Below are 19,240 nucleotides of genomic sequence, written 5' to 3'. Positions count from 1 at the left end.
TAACTTGAGGGAAAAAAGCAATTTTGTTATCGTGCCTGTGCATATCTTGCCTTCATCTTCTCGTCTTTCTCATTGTTTAAATATTGTATCGAGGTTATTTTATCGCATTGATGACACATCAGACACGACCTGAATTTGATTCGTAATATGATTCGGCAAAGTGTTTCTAGCAATTTTTTACCTTAAATTAATTTCATTTTAAAATCAGTTTCTTATCTTATTATACAAACATAAATGTTTTGATTTAAAATCGAAAATAGTTTTAACCCAGTAAGAAGAACTTCTATAGCTGATTAGCTATACATTTCAGAACAATCGTAATGGCAACTTACAAACTTGTCAAACTCAACTTTATATGATTTTAAGTGTGCACCGTGAATTGATACTCCTATAATTTTGTTGGCGGGGAGCATCAATACTGTTGTTACTTTAAAATCACAGTAAAATACTAAAATCTAATTATTATGAAGGAGAAATCTAACTTAAGTGTATCATTAATTTTAAATCAATTTCACGCCAAATGTGTTTCCATCTGCACTTCTGTAAATGTTAAGTGAAAAAAATTCTGATACATGAGTTTTTATGTTGTTTCGAACGTGTTTTATCAGTAACGTAAATTATACTATTTTTTGTTCACTTGGGATTTAGTGCATTTGTGGAGTTTACCAAGCTACCTGCTCCCATTTTGCTAAATCTATTCAGATGAATTTATCTCATTCACTTTTCTACTGCAAGATAGCAAGCACCTTTTAATATGGAAAAACATTACAGGTAGGGACATTTTACCGATAATTCTGTGTTTAAAATGTTGGAGAATGACAGCTTATCTGCTGATAGAAATTATTGAGTGGAAAAGTAAAGGAACAGGTGCGAATGTGCGTGGGGAACCAATGAAAAACACCCAGAGCGTATATATATCCATAAAGAATCCAATGAAGAAATGCTTTTCATTTTTGCTCAAAGTAGATCGGAGAAGGTGGAGTGAAGCTGTCTTTGGGATTGTCAAGTGTGTCCCATGGCATCATTTGTGTCCCATGCTTGTAATTTTGCCTTATATTTCGGTTTAAGTCAGTGAGAATTTGAACAAAATAAGTTTTTATGACTGGTCTATTAAATTCTTGCTTATTTGCGCCTTTGTCACTAGCATGAAGCCTCAATCATCTGCACCTTTTCTCTACGCGTATTGAGAGATACCAAATGTGTGCCTTGCATCTTTCCTCGGCCTATGGATGATTTCGTACCCACAAAGCAAAGGTTGAGATATACGATGCACTTTGTAAGAAGTGATGGTTTGAAGACGCTCCCATGTTCACGATCATTTGAGAGAGGGTTAGTGGATGCTAGAGCCCCCTGACCTCGAAAAAATAATGGATATTTTTTTTCCAACCCCGCTAAATTAGTGATGTCAATATAATTTTTTTAACCCCCGCTAAATTATAAATATCATAGAGAGGGATTTATTGTAAAAAAAGAAAAGAGAAGGCGCTTAGTCTAAACTGTATCATGCATGCTAAGTACTTTGTATATAAGAAAAATTAATATAAGTAAATATAGTTAAGAGGGAGAGTGTGCTCCTCATTGTTGAGTAAGCAAACAAAGCTCCTAAATTTTTAAAGAGGTGCTGAGCTTGTTGGAGTTCATTTCATCTCCATATTCTTCAAATTTTAGCTTAGGAGCCCATATGAAGAAACTTTTGAACATGCTTTCATAAGTCATACGCACACATTGACTTATCGAAGGAAACCACAGAAGGAACCATAGAGCTATGGTAACTATTTCCCAAGAGATGGATAACCGTTTTACAGAAGGAAACATAGAGCTGTTACTTTGTATTGGCTCTTTGGATCTTAGAAATTAATTTTCTGAGTTTCAATAACTCAAAACTGGTTTGTCTTTGCACAATTTTATCCGATGGATTTCCCTTTAGTAGACCTGGAGCTAGGGGTGAGCAAAAAACCGAATTGAAACCGAAATCGTAACCGAAACCGGTGAAAACCGATAAAAACCGAACCGCCTAAAACCGAACCGATCCGAAACCGAAAATTTAAAAACCGAACCGATTATAACGGTTGCGGTTCCGGTTTTAGGCCAGAACCGAACCGCAAAAACCCGAACCGAACCGATTATTAAAATAAATATTATCTATATTTATATATATGCATATCACACATAATTTATATAAATATTTATATATAACATATAAATGTGATGAACAAAGTAAAATGGAGACGGGGGAGGTTACTAGGAAGTGGGGTTGAAATGTGCTGAGGTTGTTTCGTTAAAATTCTTTTATCCGAACTAGTTCTTCCACCGAGCACTTTCTTTTAGTATCACTACAATTGAGTCGCTAATCTACTTCCATCATGATCCCCACATAATATATAAGTTTCATTTGTAATATGATCTTGTTTAAATCCGATAATATAATAATGTGGTTCGTTATTAAATTTGAAGTATATATCGAACCAACATAAGTTATCTACTAATTTAATTTGAAAGTATGTTTCTTATTTTTATTTATTGCGGTTCTAAAACCGAAACCGAACCGTTTGAAATCGAACCGAGGTTTTTTGAAACCGAAACCGATCCGACGGTTCGGTTGCGGTTGCGGTTTTCAATTTTAAAAACCGAACACTTGCGGTTCCGGTTGCGGTTTTACCCTAAAACCGCACCGATCCGCACCGTGCTCTCCCCTACCTGGAGCTGTTATCAAATCAGTTAGACAATTTTATCTATGATGTGAAAGCGGATAAAGATTAATTTGAATTTCAAAGTATAGGAAATCTTTCTGTCTTGATGGTTAAGACACGTAGACACACTGCTTATCCCTTAGTTTATCTTTTGGTTGAGTTCAACCTCCCCAACGCTTAATCCTGGTTCCGCCGGTGTTTCCTCCGACATCCACTCTGTACTATGCACTTGTTGCTATTAGCTATATGCATGTAAATCTGAGATGGGGAAATTTATTTCTTTGTAGATGCCAGAATATTCATCGTTGTAAAAATTCGAAATTGATTAATGAGTTGAAATACCAATTTTTTATTTACCTAAATTTTTTGAGTTAGACTATAATGTAATCAATAAATTGATAAAAAAATTATAAAACAATATTTGACAATTTTTAGAAACTGTTATCGATTTTATATTTTATTTATTTGAAATGAATGAATATAATAAAAATACAACAAGTTACGAGACTTTTGTACTGTGTTTAGGTGAGATAATTTTACATGTCAATGTACAAAAATTTCATACTGTTTTCTAAGTTGATTCTTAAATTCACTTTAAAAAAGGTTCATTTTTAATTAGAAAACGAAGCTCGTCAATTACAGATACCTAATTTACTCTTAAAACTTTTATCTCAAAAGTTTATTCTTATTCATTTTCAATTAACATTTTTCCTTTTAATTCATTATTTTCAAGCATTCAACTCCTTGCTCTCCCATGGAGCACAACACAAAACATGCACAATTATAATCCTTCATTAATCATAAAAGCGTGTCGATAAAACAAGCACGGGTAGCTCATTATTATTAGCACAAGTCAGCAACGAACAAATATACCTTCTATAGATAATAATTGGTAGCAACTGAAAATACTATGAAAAGAAAGCAAGTACAAGTACTAAATGCAATAGCTCACATATCATGCGTTTAGTGAGCAATGACCCCTTCCTCAACAGAATGTCTAGCTATCCAAGGAAAATAAGCTACTTCTATTTATTTGAATTTTCAAGCGACATTTAATACCAATAATAAAAATGTTGACAAAAACTGGCATATCATTAAAAGAAAGCTGACATTGTGTCTTAAAATCCTCTTTCTACTTCGGCACGAGAAGAACTAATATGTTCATTCTCCAGAATTTGCAAGTTGCATAATATTTTGTCTTCTTCATCCAAAATAATATGATTTGCCTAAGTTTTTTTTTTCACTCGTGATATTTTGTCCTCGTTCAGAAAAAAACTACAGTATTTGCCTTCTAAAGTTTTGAACAATTTCGATAACAGCACATTTCAATAAAATAATATATATAGTTTTGAATACTGAATAAAATATAAATCTTGTGACTGCTCAGGGGCCACAGCGATGTGTCTTTGTATTATCAGAAGGTACTACTATCCGAGGACGAAGTAATGCTGCGACATTTGCTGTGAACACCACACAACAACTGAGATCGGTACTGACCAACAGGTGACCATGGTCCAAAGTCAGAATCCAAATGTACCTTCTGGCTTCTGGCCAAGACCTATCATCGATTAAAATATATTCATATATTTCATTTTTATTAAAATCTAATAATTAATATAAAAAATGATTTTAAGTACAACATTCGGTACATCATACATGATGCAATAGGAGACCCAAATTCAGTGACAACGCTACATATACAAAATATATAATGTAAAAAATTAACTGACTCTGGAATTTTGAGTTAAATATCGTTTGTATTAAAATATCCCAAAATAGCAATTTAAATGCGACAATTGACTATATGAGGTATTATTATTATTTTGTGCTAAGTAGTTGTAAAAAAATTAGTAATACAATGTTGATACTGATGTAATGTTATTTTATATGTAAAATGAAATGTTCATAATAAATATATTTTTATCACTCCCCAATATTCTTTTAATAATTAAAAAAAACCAGATTAAAAAAGTAAAAAGTATAAGAAGCAAAGTGGAAGGGGTAGCTTTTAGAGTAGTACATGTGGTGATATCTGTATTCATGAAAACATTGATATATTCTGAAATCACTCTTTAAAAAAGCTGATGTTTTGGAGGTTTCCAACTTCCCAGAATATTTTTTAGCCCACTACTCTTTTACTCTACTCCCCACCATCTCTCTCTCTCTCTCTCAATCTCTCTCTCTCTCCTGTAGCATATTTTGAAATTAACAGGGAGCGTAGCAAGCACCTAAACACTATTCCACTACTCTTCATCAACGCTACATTGCCACCGGTAAGTTCGCTTCATACTTCTCATCTTTAACATCTCAATAACACACACACAACACAATATATACATATAGATGAGCAAGCTTGACTTTTACTCATTCCTCTCTCGATTTGTAAATTAATAAAGTTTAATAACTGATTTCATTGTAGGCTCAAATCTGATTTACTCAAAGGAGCTCTGAGATTCTTAACTGCAGATTAAACTTAGGTATACTCTGCTCATTTGATGCGTAGTCATTATATTCGGTTATAATAAGAATATTTCAGCTTTTGTAACTCTAATTATTTTATTATTTTAATTTTAAATTTGCTGCAGTCGATTTAATTTTTGTTCTGTCTATAGAATCTCGACTTGAACTTTAATAAGGCAGTGCTTTTAGGATTTTTGAAATGCCAGTGTTATTGTTTTTTGTTCCGGATTGCATCCGATATCGAAATTTAAGATTTGGAATTACTTGTCTTGGTGACAAGTGTTCTGTCCTCAATGCTGCAAACTTCTCCGTCTTAGGCTTCGATCCGATAGCCTTATGTTTGTATGCAAGAATCATGAAATATCAGGATTCGTACTCATGTTACTATGCTCTAATATATTTGTAGTTATAATGTACTCTAGTATGTTTCGAGAGGACTATTGATCTCACTTTTAATCCTGAAGCAATGAACTAAGAAAAAGACTAAAATATGTTAATAGTTATAACTCGAATACCAAATAGTTTAATTTAGAGCACAGTCCAGAGTTGCAAAAGTTGAGAGCAAGATGGTCTGGGGATTATGTGTGCATGAATCAAACCCAACTTTATTGTACATTTAATTTTTGGGAAAAGGTTATAAATCGTTTTGATGAGAAAATTGAGTTTTCATAGTGCATTGATCCTTTCTTTCATGCTGCTTCTTGTCAAATCGACTTAATTTACCGAAGCCAAAGCAGAAGAAGCTAGTATATGAGTACATATTTATTCTAAGACCTCAAGATTCATGTAAAAGCATAAAACTCCCTCTCCCTCTTTTTTCTACATACATATTATTTTACTTGGTTTTCAAGATCATATAGGTCATTAGTGATTGGCCAGTGGCCAGTGGTATAGCACCTGGAAGTGTGTTAGTTCATGATGCCAATCCAGCTAAAAAGTCATACTCAGCTGCACGTCTATTGTCTAAGATTAGATTACTTTTTAGTAACAGTTTATGCCTTTCTAAGGGTTTCACTTGATAAACAAGTACTCGTTCATTCGTATGTTACTATATTGGATTGGCTGGTTACTTGCTACTCTGGTTACATCTACGTAATTAAGTATGCCTGATGAGATCATTGTGTTCTTTTGCAGTATCCTGTATGTTTAAACTTTCTTACTCTTATTATATTTTTATTTATTTGCACTTGATCTTTTTATGGGTTCAAGATAATTGTAATTGTTCAATAAATTAACAGTTCTAAATGTCAATCATGTACCTGGATGCATGTAAGAAATTCTTTCTTTTTCTTTCTTATTATACTCTAATATTTTAGGTAATATCATGATTTAATTTTAACTGCTTTGGTAGATAACTGAAATGCGAACACATTCTTAGTGATTGCATAATGAATATAAGGACTGCTCTGGTAAGAACATCAGAGTGAGTGGCAAATAGTTCATTAAGTCATATGTCATAAGTATACCGTTTATTGTTGGAACTGTTTATTTTGCTTGCAAATAAGTAAAGTTAAAAGATCCCAGTGGTGGAGCTGCAATGTATTTTAAATGAACTTCTAAGACATTCCTAACAATTGCACATTGAAGGTGTTGTACTCGAAGGAAATGTCCGTTCACAACAGAATGCATTTCAGGCTCAATTTTGTTGGTTGAATGCATTCAACTTTTTTTCTTTATCACTTTGGTCTTTACAAGTCAAACAGACACTGATGTTATTATAATACCATTTACAGCTATACATTCTATTATGGATCGACGGAGTTGGCCCTGGAAAAAGAAATCTTCTGATAAAGCAGCTACCGAGAAAGTTATTGCTACATTAGAATCTGCGGGTGCCCCTTCAATTCTAGCTGGATCTCATGTATGAACTTTAATATTTTTAAATTTCTCAGTTATAACTTCCTCTGTATGGACTATGCAAGATATCTTATTCACCTATAGAACCTTCCTAAGTCTAACTGTTCACATAATTAATTTCTGCATCTTAAGTTCTTAACACCTGAATAGGTTTGACCAAATATTCTATCAATGAGCTAGTCGTAGTTTTTGAAATAGAAGGTCGTCGTTACTTCTCCATTTGGCAAATGCGTATCAAACAATATTGTATTCTGTTCCCGTACAATGCTTTGCTTTTTTAAGCATGTATGTGCCCCCCCAAATCTTTTGGTTGGAATCTGGTTCTTTCTTGATCAGGGACATGGTCTTCATCTATTAAAATATAATTTAAATGAAAATCTCAGTTTATTAAGTTATAATCCCAGATAAATGGTCACTGAAGAATTTGAAATACCATACCCATAATTCCATATGTTGCAGTAATATTGTACTCTAATACTCGAAAGCCTCTTACCACTTATCAGCATGGATTTCTTCCTTTCCTTCATTAGGCATCTATATGCATTATATGGAAACTTGAAATTTTCGCCAGCCTACCCCTTGTTGCATTTTTACCCTTTGGTGACTTGGTAACTACGAGGATAGGATTATGCTAGGGCGATGCTCCGATTTGTATGACCCCATAGGCCCTGTTTGGGAATTAGCGGTTAGCGGATCGAATTAGCTGTTTTGACTAGCTGATTGAATTAGATGTTTTGACTAGCGGATTGAATTAGCTGTTTCTCGTAAAACTGTTTGGTAAATAGCTGATTGATTAGCTTTTTCTAACACAAACCAAAACCGCTAATTCAAAAAGCTCCTCAAAGTAGCTTTTTCAAAATTAGCTTTTTCGATCCAAACCTCTATATGAATCCGCTAACTACCAAACACTAATATTAGCTTATTTTAGTGGTCAAACCTATAAAACACCTCAAACCTCTAATTTTGCTTCAAACCTCTAACTTCCAAACATGGCCATAATCTTTATGCACCCATATAAACAGCCAAGGTACATATAATGATATAAGTGCAACATTGTTGTCTTCTTTAGTATATGGCTTGCCTAGAATTTTGCGCACATTTATTAAATTTCCACATCAACATGTTTTTGTAGTATTAGGAATACCTTTATGAATATTTGCTTGACAAGTTTATATGCTACTTTTGTGTTATGAATTTAATGTTGTATCGATTTTGCTTTCTTTCCGTATATATTAGTAAGATCTACTAGTTCAATTGCTAGAGTGTTTTTCTTTCTTTCTTTTTCCTCTGCTAATTAAGTGCAAGAGCTTTACTGCCACCAAAATCTTACTCTTTCATCTCATGCATTATTCTAGTTGCTTAAGTTCTTTTTATTTATATGCTTTATTACTTTCTTGGGTAAGCAGGATAGCAGCAAAAATCCCAAGTATGTCCAGATTTCTGTAGACACATATGCACATCTAACTGGGTTGGAGGATCAAGTAAAGTCATATGAGGATAAAGTGAAGAAATATGAGGATAAAGTGAAGAAATATGAAGATCAATTGACTATATACAAGGATAGAGTGAAGGAATATGATGAACAAATGACTTCATATGATGATAAAGTGAAAGAATTAGAAGATGTGGTAGAGGAACTGAATGAAAAGCTATCTACCGCAAATTTAGAGATGGTGACTAAGGAAAGCCTTGTAAAAAAGCATGCCAAAGTTGCCGAAGAAGCTGTGTCAGGTTTGTATATTTGGTGCTGGTCCTCCATGAATACCAGTTCACACAACTTAATATATACTTTCTTCCCCAGGAAACCAAATATATATATATATATAAATTGATATTTTGTTATATTAGGTTGGGAGAAAGCCGAGGCAGAAGCATTGACACTGAAAAATAATCTAGAATCAGTTGCACTATTAAAGCTTACTGCTGAAGATCGAGCCTCGCAGTTAGATTGTGCTGTGAAAGAGTGTATGCGGCAAATTAGAAATTTGAAAGAGGAACACGAGGAGACACTTCATGAAGTTGCCATGAAAACAAAACAGTTTGACATGATAAGGCTTGAGCTTGAAACACAGTTAGGTAACTTAGAACAGGAACTTCTTAAATCTGCTTCTGACAATGCCACAATTTCGAGGTCTTTGCAAGAGCGCTCTAACATGCTGATCAAGATCACCGAAGATAAATCTCAAGCTGATGCGGAGATTAAGCTGTTGAAGAATAATATTGACTCTTGCAGCAGGGAAATAAGTTCACTCAAATATGAGCTACATGTTGTTGCGAAAGAGTTAGAAATCCGTAATGAGGAAAAAAACATGAGTGTTAGATCTGCTGAAGTTGCAAACAAACAAAATTTAGAAGGGTTGAAGAAGATAGCTAAGCTAGAAGCAGACTGTCAACGTTTGCGTGGTCTTGTCCAGAAGAAGTTGCCTGGACCAGCTGCAGTAGCTCAAATGAAACTAGAAGTTGAGAGAATGGACAGCGATTATGGAGAAAGTCGTCTAAGGAGGTCTCCTGCAAAGCCTTCTACCAGTCCATCCATGAACCCGTTCACTGATTTTACACATGATAATGTCCAAAATTACCGTAAAGAAAATGAGTTACTCACAGAACGCCTTTTGGCAATGGAAGAGGAAACAAAGATGCTGAAGGAAGCTTTGGCCAAGCGAAATAGTGAATTGCAAGCTTCCCGGAGTGTTTGTGCCAAGACAGTCACCAAACTTCGAAGTCTGGAAGCACAACTGCAAGCAAATAATCAGCGAAGAAATACATCAAATCTTAATGGTCAGATCCCGGCTGAAGGGTCCTTCAGTCTTAATGCAAGCAACCCACCCAGCATGACATCCATGTCTGATGATGGAAATGAGAATCAAGCATTATGTGCTGGGTCTCGTGCGATCTCTGAGGTCTGCAATCTTCACAAAGGAAAGAACATTGACAGTCCAAGAAAAGGTGAAAATTCAGATCAGCTCGAACTTATGGATGACTTTCTAGAGATGGAAAAGTTGGCACATTCATCTAAAAAATCGAACGAAACAATGGCCAGTTTTGATTTGGATGCCAGAAACTTTGAAATTGTGAACCATGATCTGTCAGAGGCCACTTCCACCAGGGGTTTACAACTTCAAGATCAACAAGGGTCAGAGTCTTTAGGAATTGAAAGATCAAATATAAGGGATCTGTCACCTTGTATGAAACTCCAGTCAAGGATTTCGATGATATTTGAGTGTGCATCCAAGGATACTGATCTAGAAAAACTTTTGGAGGACATCAGGAATGAAGTACAGAACATGCAGGCAAGTTTGCGACAAAACTCTGCAAGTTCTTTCATCGAAGAACCATACTATACTAATACTGTAACTGACCATCAAGTTTTTTATCCAATTAGTGAAGAACTGGCAGCTGCTTTATCTCAAATTTATGAATTTGTATTGCTGCTTGGAAAAGAGGGGAAAGCTATACAGGGCACATCCCAGGAAGGAAATGAATTGACCAAAATATTGGAGGAATTCTCTGCTGCTTTTAATCAAGTTATAAACAACAGAGGAAGCTTGAATAATTATATTCTTTGCCTTTCTCAAGTATTCAGTAAAGCAAACTATATTCATTTTGATGCCCTGGGTTATAAATGTATTGAAACTGAACCCAGTACTTCAGATTGCATAGACAAAGTTGCTTTGCCTGAGAACAAGGCAGTGACGAACTACACAGACAGTTGTGCTCATTTTTCTGATTCAACATCTGATCCTGACATTCCCCATGATGTTCCTTTTGTTCCAACCTCTGAATTGAAAACTGCATCATGGAATTGCTCATTGGAGGACTTTAGGTTACTGAAATCAGAAAAAGATAACTTGGTGACAGATCTTGCTAGATCGACTAAAAATCTAGAAATCACTATGTCTCGGTTGCAAGAAACTGAAGAACTTCTGGCTGAAGTTAAATCACAACTGACAGCTGCTCAAAACATGAATGGTCTAGCCGAGACGCAGCTAAAATGTATGGCTGAATCATACAGATCGCTTGAAAAGCATGCAGACGAGTTACAAATTAAGGTAGACTGTCTGGAGGCAAAAGTAGAGAGTCTGAATAGTGAACTTCGAGAGGAGAGGAAGAATCTTGCGGATTCTTTTGCCAGATGTATTGTTCTCCAAGAAGACTTAAAAAGGTTAGAAAAAGAATTTTGACTGAGCAAATAGTTCGTTTTAGTGACAATTCTAGTCTATATGATAGTTTGGTCCAGCCTATTGCTATATGTTTACATCAATATCTATCACTTTTGTATAAAGAGTTCACAAAATGGCCTTTCACACAATTTTATAGGGGTGTAGAGGTGTTGGACTCTAATATTTTCGTTTACATGATAGGATATATGTCTTCCCTTCAAATTTCTGTTATGATTATTGTTCTTTACGAATATAAGGTAACATGCTTAAATGCCAGTGATATTTTATTGGTGTTTGCAGGTACCCTAGCACCGATAGTACACTAGTACAATACTTATGTGTAAAACCTTGTAACTTTGTGCTTCATTATTATATGCTAAACACCACTAAGTTTGTGCTTAATGATGTGTTTCAGGGTTGAGAACTTCCCAGTAGGTCGAGTAGATACCAGAAGCAGCCAGGTGAGAGTTGAATCTTCCTCTATGTGCATAAATTATAGTTGAGTTATTACTGGCGTGAACATAATGTTTCTCTATCAGTTCCATTAGAAATCTTTAATCATTTTAACTTAAATCACCTTTATATGCTAATCTTGCTAAAAATAAGCAGCTCTGGTAAGTCACTGAGGATGACTATTTCAAGTCTCACTGTTAATCATAGATAGTTGGGTAATTTCGAATCAAGTTGTTTGTATAAGACTTTCTACATAAGCTTGCACATAATTACATCATGCATCTTCTGATCCTTGTTATAGGTTGTATCTGTCCAAGGCAAGGTGGCCAGGTGGGTGTGTGAGTGTGTTTTATTAGATAAGAATACGTATACGTCATTATTCTTTATCACTGCGATAGGACTTGTCTGCTTTAAAGTCCCTCCACTATAAATACAATACTCCTGCTGTAAAGCCTAAAAGGCTTTGACAATTTTAGTTCCAATCAAAGAGTCAATTTCAGCTTATTAGAAAACGCCACTCAAATTTGATAATGTACTTGCATTGTCATACTTCTTCATTGTTTACTAAAAATTCTTATAAGGGGTAAACTTGGAGGAAACTAGTAATCAACATATCAAATCTGACCAACCCACTCTCTTCATAATGGAAAGAGTATTGTTCTAATTGGTTCATTAAAACATGGAACATTAAAAATTTTATAAATGTGAAGTAAGGGGTACGCTTATATGATTATTATGAATTAAATAGCACTTAGGTCTTTTTTGCACATAGTTTTGATGCCAAGTATGAAGTTGATGTGTGTCCTGCCCGTTCATGTTATTTCTTTCCACTTCTCTAAATTTTGAACCTCCTATATTTTTGCTTTGGGATAGAAATGGTATTCTCCCTTTTCTTTTTTACTTTTCCAATTGTCCCTCATTAGGATTTTTTTTTTTTTTTAAAATGTATGTCATTTAAGGAGACAGAGTTAGTGGCTGCTGCTGAGAAGCTAGCAGAGTGTCAAGAAACCATTTTTCTTTTGGGCAAGCACTTGGATTCGATGCGCCCTCAGATGGAATTTGTGGGGTCTCCAACCCTGGAGGGGACTCGAAGGAAGGATGAAATATTCCCTGAAGATAAACTAACATCTAGTAGTATGCTTTTGCAGAATGTTGACACATCTGTCCGTGCTAACTTTGCCACTAAGCGTCGTGTAGGGAGTGACTCGGATATATTTAGCACGCCAATTTATCCATCAGATTCTGATGCAAGCAATCTATCAAGATCACCAGTCAGTACAAAGCATCAACCAAAACACCGGCCAACTAAGTCAGGCTCTTCGTCTTCCACTTTGGAACCAGAGAAACACCGAGGTGTCAGCAGATTCTTTTCTACAAAAACAAAAAGTGAAAACTAGGCCTCATTTGCTGCGTGTATGGAAATTTATTGGTTGTAATATTTTGAGATAATTTCACTAAGAATCAGATGACTGTATGCCCTGTACATATTGCTTTCCCAAATGAAAAACTTGCTCCATTTTATTCTCTGGTTGGCTTTCTAAAGATTTTAAAACTGTTGCAACAATTAAGCAAGCATGCATTCCTAGAAATGAACGAGAAACGAGCACAGATTATGTTTCTTAAATACGGTAAGTTTATCACTATGTGCTAGATCTTATCCATGTTCGCTAGTAGCCGAATGGATCTGTATATTACTACAGTTTAATAATTACTCCCACGTTTCTATTTACTTTCCTGTTTGAAATGTCGGGACTGTTCATGACATGAGACAAATTACTAATTTACGTCAAATCAAATTTATAAGACTAAATATAGTCATGAGTGATCTTGTTTGATTTGTATTCACGAGTACTTTAATACGATGAAGTTTTTATATTTAATACTAATACGAAAATAAAAATATTAACGACCAAAAATGCGTGTTGGCAAACGTGATAAAAACAAACTGGAAAAGTATTTTGAGACGGAAGGAGTACTATTCTTAGGAGAACCTACAAGAGAATAGTGATTCTACTTATAAATTGGTAGTCTTCATCTATACCAAGGAGTCTTCAGTGGATTACACTTCCATTCATCTGTAAGCTTCATCCATTGTCATGAGCTTGTATATTCAATCTTTTCTCTCTTATGTACAGAACTAACACAGGATAGACTAATTCTCATCAACTCATAAGAGCAAAAGAATTGATTACACTAAGTTGTATTCCTGTGCATTGACTATAGCTGCATTAGTGTTATAGAGAAAATTTGTGTATTGTGTATTGTTCATTATGTCAATTAGGTGAACAGATGTACAGTACAAAACTCTTCAGATTTCGTCGCACTGCTTTCCCTGACCAAATGTTACAATCATTAATATATAGGCCAGCAAAACGATTGAAAAAGAAACTTTATCGCCGCACAATAAGCTCTCCTATAATAAATTAAATTTCACTTTCAAGGAATCCATATGTTGAAACTTAAGCAAGCAGTTGCATATTAAGACGACAGCACAGCTGATTTCTGTGAGACCTCTTCTTCAGCTTGCAGGCTCTCGTAATATTTTACTAGGACTTGCCATCCACTAGGACACATGAAACCATCAGGAGGGTTCTCCCCAGTTCTTGCAAATGTGCGCATCTACAATAGGCACATACAAATTCTTTAATTCTCACTAGCATAGCTCATTCCATTAAAAAATGCAGATATATCTGATCTTCAAATCTCAGTTGGTAGATCAAAGAATTCCTATACTATTAATAAAGAATTTTGTTTTTTTAAGCTGGTAATTGCTTTAGTGAGAGCATGACAATATACAAATACTAGTCTCACCTTGGTTCCAGATATGAACAGGAAATCTTTAGCTCGTGATGGATCAAAGAATGCCATTTTCTTTTCCACTGTATCATATGCTGCCACCTGCAACATTATATATAGAAGATTTACTCAAGAGACCACTGACCAATGCTTGAAGTAACGAACTTTTGCATCTTTGCTTCGTACTAGTGAAGATATCAGATAGGTTTATTTAAAATAGAAGTCAAGCACGAGAGTTTCACAACCAGCATACTTATGATTAAACTAGAAGAGATAATACAAAGAAATTATATTAGAATTACTGACCATCTGCATTGCATACTATAGGCTGCTTGATGAAAATATATGCACAATAATACACATGCCAACACTGATACCATTCCACAAATTAAAAGTGAATATTTTCGCTTGAACTAACACATAATGCTTTTTCCTTTATCCGATTCATTTTTTTCGCAAATATTAGAATCTTGTCATTGCTCTTTTACCTACCTCACTTTCATCGCAGTTTTAAGTTTAAATCAACCAGACTCAACTATTAAGTTTGATGAAAAATATAGTAATACTATTTTATTTAAATGCCTTTGTTATAATGTTAACCCGAAAAGAGGCATCATAAGCACAAGCAGAATAATAAGATATTGCTCCTTGAATTTTTTCACAACTCTTTGCACTTAATTAAAAAGCCTAGACATTTGCTATACATCTTTTAAGTTTTGTCAACATTCGAATAATAATTATTCCTGCTCAATATTTTCTAGAATGTTAAAATGTGCAACATCAGGTACGTACTATAACTTCTAGGTCTGTTTGTGGGATGTGAATCTGAGCTTATATGCAGATGCAATCTACACTCATTTGAGACACCACAGAAGAACCTTACAAATAAAGTATAAATTCCCAGGTTTCACGCCTGTCAAGGCTGATAACTACAGATGTAAGTATATATGCAGGAACAGGAGGTCACATCATCTGTTATTGCATTAAATGCTATCAATAAATCTAAATATTATGATTTTATGGAACATACCTTGAATGGCAGAATGTTCAACTTCTCTAGTCCAGGAGCCATGCTGAGAACCTTTTTCCCGTGATCAGGATCATATAGATCCCTCTTTTCCGTTGGATGGCCCATACCAGCGGGATCACGACCAACAATGTAGAAATTAGCACCAGCATTAATCCTTGCTTTGGCATGCCATTGTACTTCTGTTGGACCAGCATAATGCATCGGAGATGGAAATATAGCTACAATCGTAGTCTCAGGGTCAAGGACTCCATCTTCTAAGACCTAGATGTAAAAACAGTTCTAGTAAAATATTGGCTGAACATGTAGGGGAAATGTCAAGCTTCAGACCAATAACCAGTAGATTGCGATAAACAGCTATAAGAAGACATGAGAATGATAACAAAACTTGACCATCTGCAGAAACCAAACACAAAAATTTGGGTCCTGCACATCTTTGGATTATAATTTCTTGTGTTCAGTTCCAATAATATATATTCAGTCTACAGCCATATCCTACTATAGATATAAGTGTAATGAATAGAAACTTTGAAATTTACCTTGCTATGTTGTTCCATACGAACATCCAGAGGCACGTCATCAGCCTTTGTGTAACCTCCCAAAGGATGAAGCAAAAGAATTGGATTTTTGTAACCCATTTCTAAAAGTCTCCTTCTTGTGTCATTCATTAGCAATGCATGACCATTGTGCACAGGATTCCTTAATTGAAAAGCAAACACTGCATCGGCCTGACGACGATCAAATTCTTTTCTGAGTTGTTGGGGAGACAGTCTGTAGTGATCAAGACCATCATTGTATTTGATAGGTTTTAAAACCTCGAGATCTCCACCAATTAGCCAATTTCCAGCTGGAGTAATTACCTCCTCTACATAAGGTAATCCTGGAGCAACAGTTCCCCATGTTCTAGCAATTCTTTCTTCTTTGTTATGTTTATAAATTTCAACCCTGTTGCAGGATAAGATTGTATATAATGACATTTGCTATAACTGGAACTAGACAAATTAAATTACCAAGTACAAAAAAGAAACCTCACACACAAGAGCATACCAAAAACCAAAATAATATAAATTCCACTAGTGTGTGCGCTCACACACACACAAGACACACTCAGAGAGAAAACAGGGATTCAGAAATGTGATCAAAGAGTGATGATTCTTTTTTCAGATACATATACCTGCATGAATGGACAGACAACTTCTGATGTATTCTACAGAATCGACTGCTTAAACTCTATATACCCGGCATTCAACAAGAGCGGAAATAAAAAATTAGCATATAATGCGAGCTAGCTATATATATAACCACATAAGATAATAAGCGACCATCAATTGGAGGGGAAAAAAAACAATATCCAGCAAGATAGAATATGACCACAGACTAGAATTTCAATGTACTCCATAAATGTTTAAACAAGATTTTGGCTCTCTGCTGATGACGCAAACATAAATATTGATCCTGCTATGCACAATCAATGAAACAGAGTCTAAGGCAGAATGATTCTTCTATTGTGTGTTCAAATGCATGTGCTGTATGGAAATAGGCAAAATCGCCAATCACTCTCAACCCCACTAATCTATCTAAGCTTGTGCTCACTTGGATGGAATTGGGAGGGGAAGAAATGGAGTGACATTTGTATTCATATTTGGGAGGGATTGGAGGGAATGTTTTATAATTTTTATTCCTTTCCTCCATTCCTTTCCTAACAAATTACACTAAAATTCTGACCCGTCTGTTTCGGAAAGAAAGCTCTATTCTCCAACTTCCTCATTTTCCCTACAATCTTCATCATAAAAATCTTCTACTCCTTCATGTTTATTCACTATACAATCCTTTACTGTTTCTGTCTTCATAAATTTTGTTTATAATCTTTCATTCCATTCTCCCCTGTTCCTTTCCAACCAAGTGAGCACAACCTTTAAGAGTTCAGTTTTCAGAGAAGTTTCATGGGTATTAGACTTGAAACTTGAAAGACACATATGCATACATTCATATAAGCATATCTTTGAGACTGGCAACCACTACAGTAAATATGGCTCGATACAATTTGATATCAAATAGCAAACACTGATGACTGAACAGTCAGAAACATCATCCAACTGCCAAAATAAAAATTATGGATTCAAAGATGAAAACTTATATGGGCTCACTTGTAGGCTTCTTAACCAAAACATGCTTCTTTGTTATGAATTTCCGGTATATATTGATCACAGACAAAAGATGCTTGAAGGACTAACCTCCTAAGAATTGCGACCAAATCCTGATTAGGCCCGAGCAATGCAACATCAGGAGAGCTCCCAATAGTCTGTTTAGCATCGTCATCAATAGCCAAAACAATGGGAAGTGACATATTAACAACAGACCCATCTTCCATTTTCAAAGAATTGAAATGCAAGCTCTGCAAATACTCATTCTCCCTCATAAACCCTTTCAATGGGTTAGCCCAACCCTCACTAATCACATGAACCCATTCAAAATCAATCTTGGTCAGCTTCACTTTCGGCAAAGACTCGGCCTCAGAAGCCTTAACAGCCCTCTGTGCCTCAGGCACCACAAGATCAACCAGAGAACCACCATCAGGGTCAATCAAAGAGCTTTTAATTGACGACATTTGCTTTAAAGGTGTGATCTTTTGATGAAATACATATGGGGTTAGCAAATTTGAATGGTAAATAGGTTTGGATACAATAAAGTTTGGACCTTTATGAATCTTTTTGGTGCTGGGATTGAGATTGAGGCATGTAATACTACTAGTACTAATGTTGTTTAATTGTAGCTTAATTGTTAGAGACATCTTCTAGAGTATGAAAATGTTTAGCTGGAAGAGGAGATCCTACAAAAATGGAAAGTGTTGAAAGTGAATAGTTGGTGGACATGGTTGATCTGAATTGCAAGAAGATGAATATAGAGATGGCTCTGGCTGAAATTAAAACATGTCCACAAGTTTGTTCTTTCTCATTTTCCTTTTCAGGCTTATATACCCCACCTCAATTTTTGTTTTTTTTTTATGGAAGGATGGTCTGGGCTGGTTTATTTTGCAACTTCTGTCATTTACACCAAAAACAGTTCCGAAACAATGATTTGCAAACTTACACATCAAAAGAGTCAAATGATAGAAAAAATAATGTGCCGAGTTGAATGATAAACTTGTTAAAATTATTTTATACCAATGACTTTTCTGAAATTACTTTGAAAGATTTGTTTGATATATTTAAAGATAATATTAAATAATAATATATTGGTAAATATTTTAATTAATTTTCTAAAATATTATTATCTTTTGTAAGTTTGATTCAAACATATTCTTTTCAAATTCTTGAAGAAAATAATTATATACATTTTTTTGTCTATCATACAAAATATATCGGAGGTTAAGATTAAAAAATTATATTCAATTTCAACTTTTTAAAATTTTTATCGTAATCATCATTTATTTCCTTTTAAATTTTACAAATTAATGCACAATATTACAAATATTAATAAGTTTTCATATAAATATAAATAATTTAACATCTATAATAATTCATTGAGTTTTCACAAATATAGATATATAATTTTCTAAAATTTTTAGATTTAAAAATTAAGTATATTTAATCTTGACTAATTAAAGATTTAAAATATATTATAAAAATTTATTTAAATATCATCAGATTTATTATAATAAATTTATAAATATTAAAATTTTACAGTAATAATCACTTAATTTTCTCTGAGTTTTTAAAATTTAAATATACTTTACTAAAGTAAATTAGAATCATATAAAATAAGTAAGAAAACCTATACAAAGACAAAAAACCGCA

At 34.4% G+C, this 19,240-nt stretch overlaps 2 protein-coding genes across 6 annotated transcripts; one reads left to right on the top strand and one right to left on the bottom strand.

Annotated features, from left to right (window-relative positions):
• The first annotated feature begins 4,726 nt into the window (after nucleotides 1–4,726).
• LOC108218978 (filament-like plant protein 4) lies at nucleotides 4,727–13,146 on the top strand. 5 transcript variants are annotated; one of them, XM_064091850.1, is made up of 7 exons: nucleotides 4,727–4,963; nucleotides 5,110–5,167; nucleotides 6,884–7,011; nucleotides 8,414–8,738; nucleotides 8,856–11,169; nucleotides 11,583–11,628; nucleotides 12,580–13,146. In XM_064091850.1, the coding sequence occupies exons 3-7, from the start codon at nucleotides 6,898–6,900 to the stop codon at nucleotides 13,015–13,017; spliced, it is 3,237 nt and encodes a 1,078-aa protein (XP_063947920.1). In that variant the 5' UTR covers nucleotides 4,727–4,963; nucleotides 5,110–5,167; nucleotides 6,884–6,897; the 3' UTR covers nucleotides 13,018–13,146. The 5 variants fall into 5 exon arrangements, with proteins under 5 accessions (XP_063947920.1, XP_063947923.1, XP_063947921.1 ...); XM_064091853.1 differs by having other exon boundaries at nucleotides 4,775–4,963; nucleotides 12,587–13,146; XM_064091851.1 differs by having other exon boundaries at nucleotides 4,824–4,963; nucleotides 8,411–8,738; nucleotides 12,769–13,146.
• Nucleotides 13,147–13,854: 708 nt separating this feature from the next.
• LOC108218522 (ATP sulfurylase 2) lies at nucleotides 13,855–18,456 on the bottom strand. The gene is made up of 5 exons (XM_017391500.2): nucleotides 17,678–18,456; nucleotides 15,983–16,388; nucleotides 15,447–15,707; nucleotides 14,432–14,518; nucleotides 13,855–14,239 (listed from the first exon to the last, which is right to left on the bottom strand). The coding sequence occupies exons 1-5, from the start codon at nucleotides 18,232–18,234 to the stop codon at nucleotides 14,099–14,101; spliced, it is 1,452 nt and encodes a 483-aa protein (XP_017246989.1). The 5' UTR covers nucleotides 18,235–18,456; the 3' UTR covers nucleotides 13,855–14,098.
• Between the last annotated feature and the right edge of the window lie 784 nt (nucleotides 18,457–19,240).

Source organism: Daucus carota, chromosome 4 (assembly GCF_001625215.2).
Source record: "Daucus carota subsp. sativus chromosome 4, DH1 v3.0, whole genome shotgun sequence".
Classification (NCBI taxonomy): domain Eukaryota; kingdom Viridiplantae; phylum Streptophyta; class Magnoliopsida; order Apiales; family Apiaceae; genus Daucus; species Daucus carota.
The sequence above is the reverse complement of the archived record's forward strand: the minus strand, read 5'-3'. Positions and strand labels throughout refer to the sequence as shown.

What these genes read in the sequence shown, in the direction of transcription:
- LOC108218522 (XM_017391500.2), bottom strand. Translation starts at nt 18,234, where the DNA reads ATGTCTCTAACAATTAAGCTACAATTAAACAACATTAGTACTAGTAGT. An exon ending in TGAACATTCTGCCATTCAAG is followed by an intron (nt 14,519 to 15,446) that starts GTATGTTCCATA and finishes ATAATGTTGCAG; the next exon opens with GTGGCAGCATATGATACAGT. An exon ending in TGTTCATATCTGGAACCAAG is followed by an intron (nt 14,240 to 14,431) that starts GTGAGACTAGTA and finishes TGCCTATTGTAG; the next exon opens with ATGCGCACATTTGCAAGAAC.
- LOC108218978 (XM_064091849.1), top strand. Translation starts at nt 6,898, where the DNA reads ATGGATCGACGGAGTTGGCCCTGGAAAAAGAAATCTTCTGATAAAGCA. An exon ending in CAATTCTAGCTGGATCTCAT is followed by an intron (nt 7,012 to 8,410) that starts GTATGAACTTTA and finishes TTCTTGGGTAAG; the next exon opens with CAGGATAGCAGCAAAAATCC. An exon ending in CTCCAAGAAGACTTAAAAAG is followed by an intron (nt 11,170 to 11,582) that starts GTTAGAAAAAGA and finishes GATGTGTTTCAG; the next exon opens with GGTTGAGAACTTCCCAGTAG.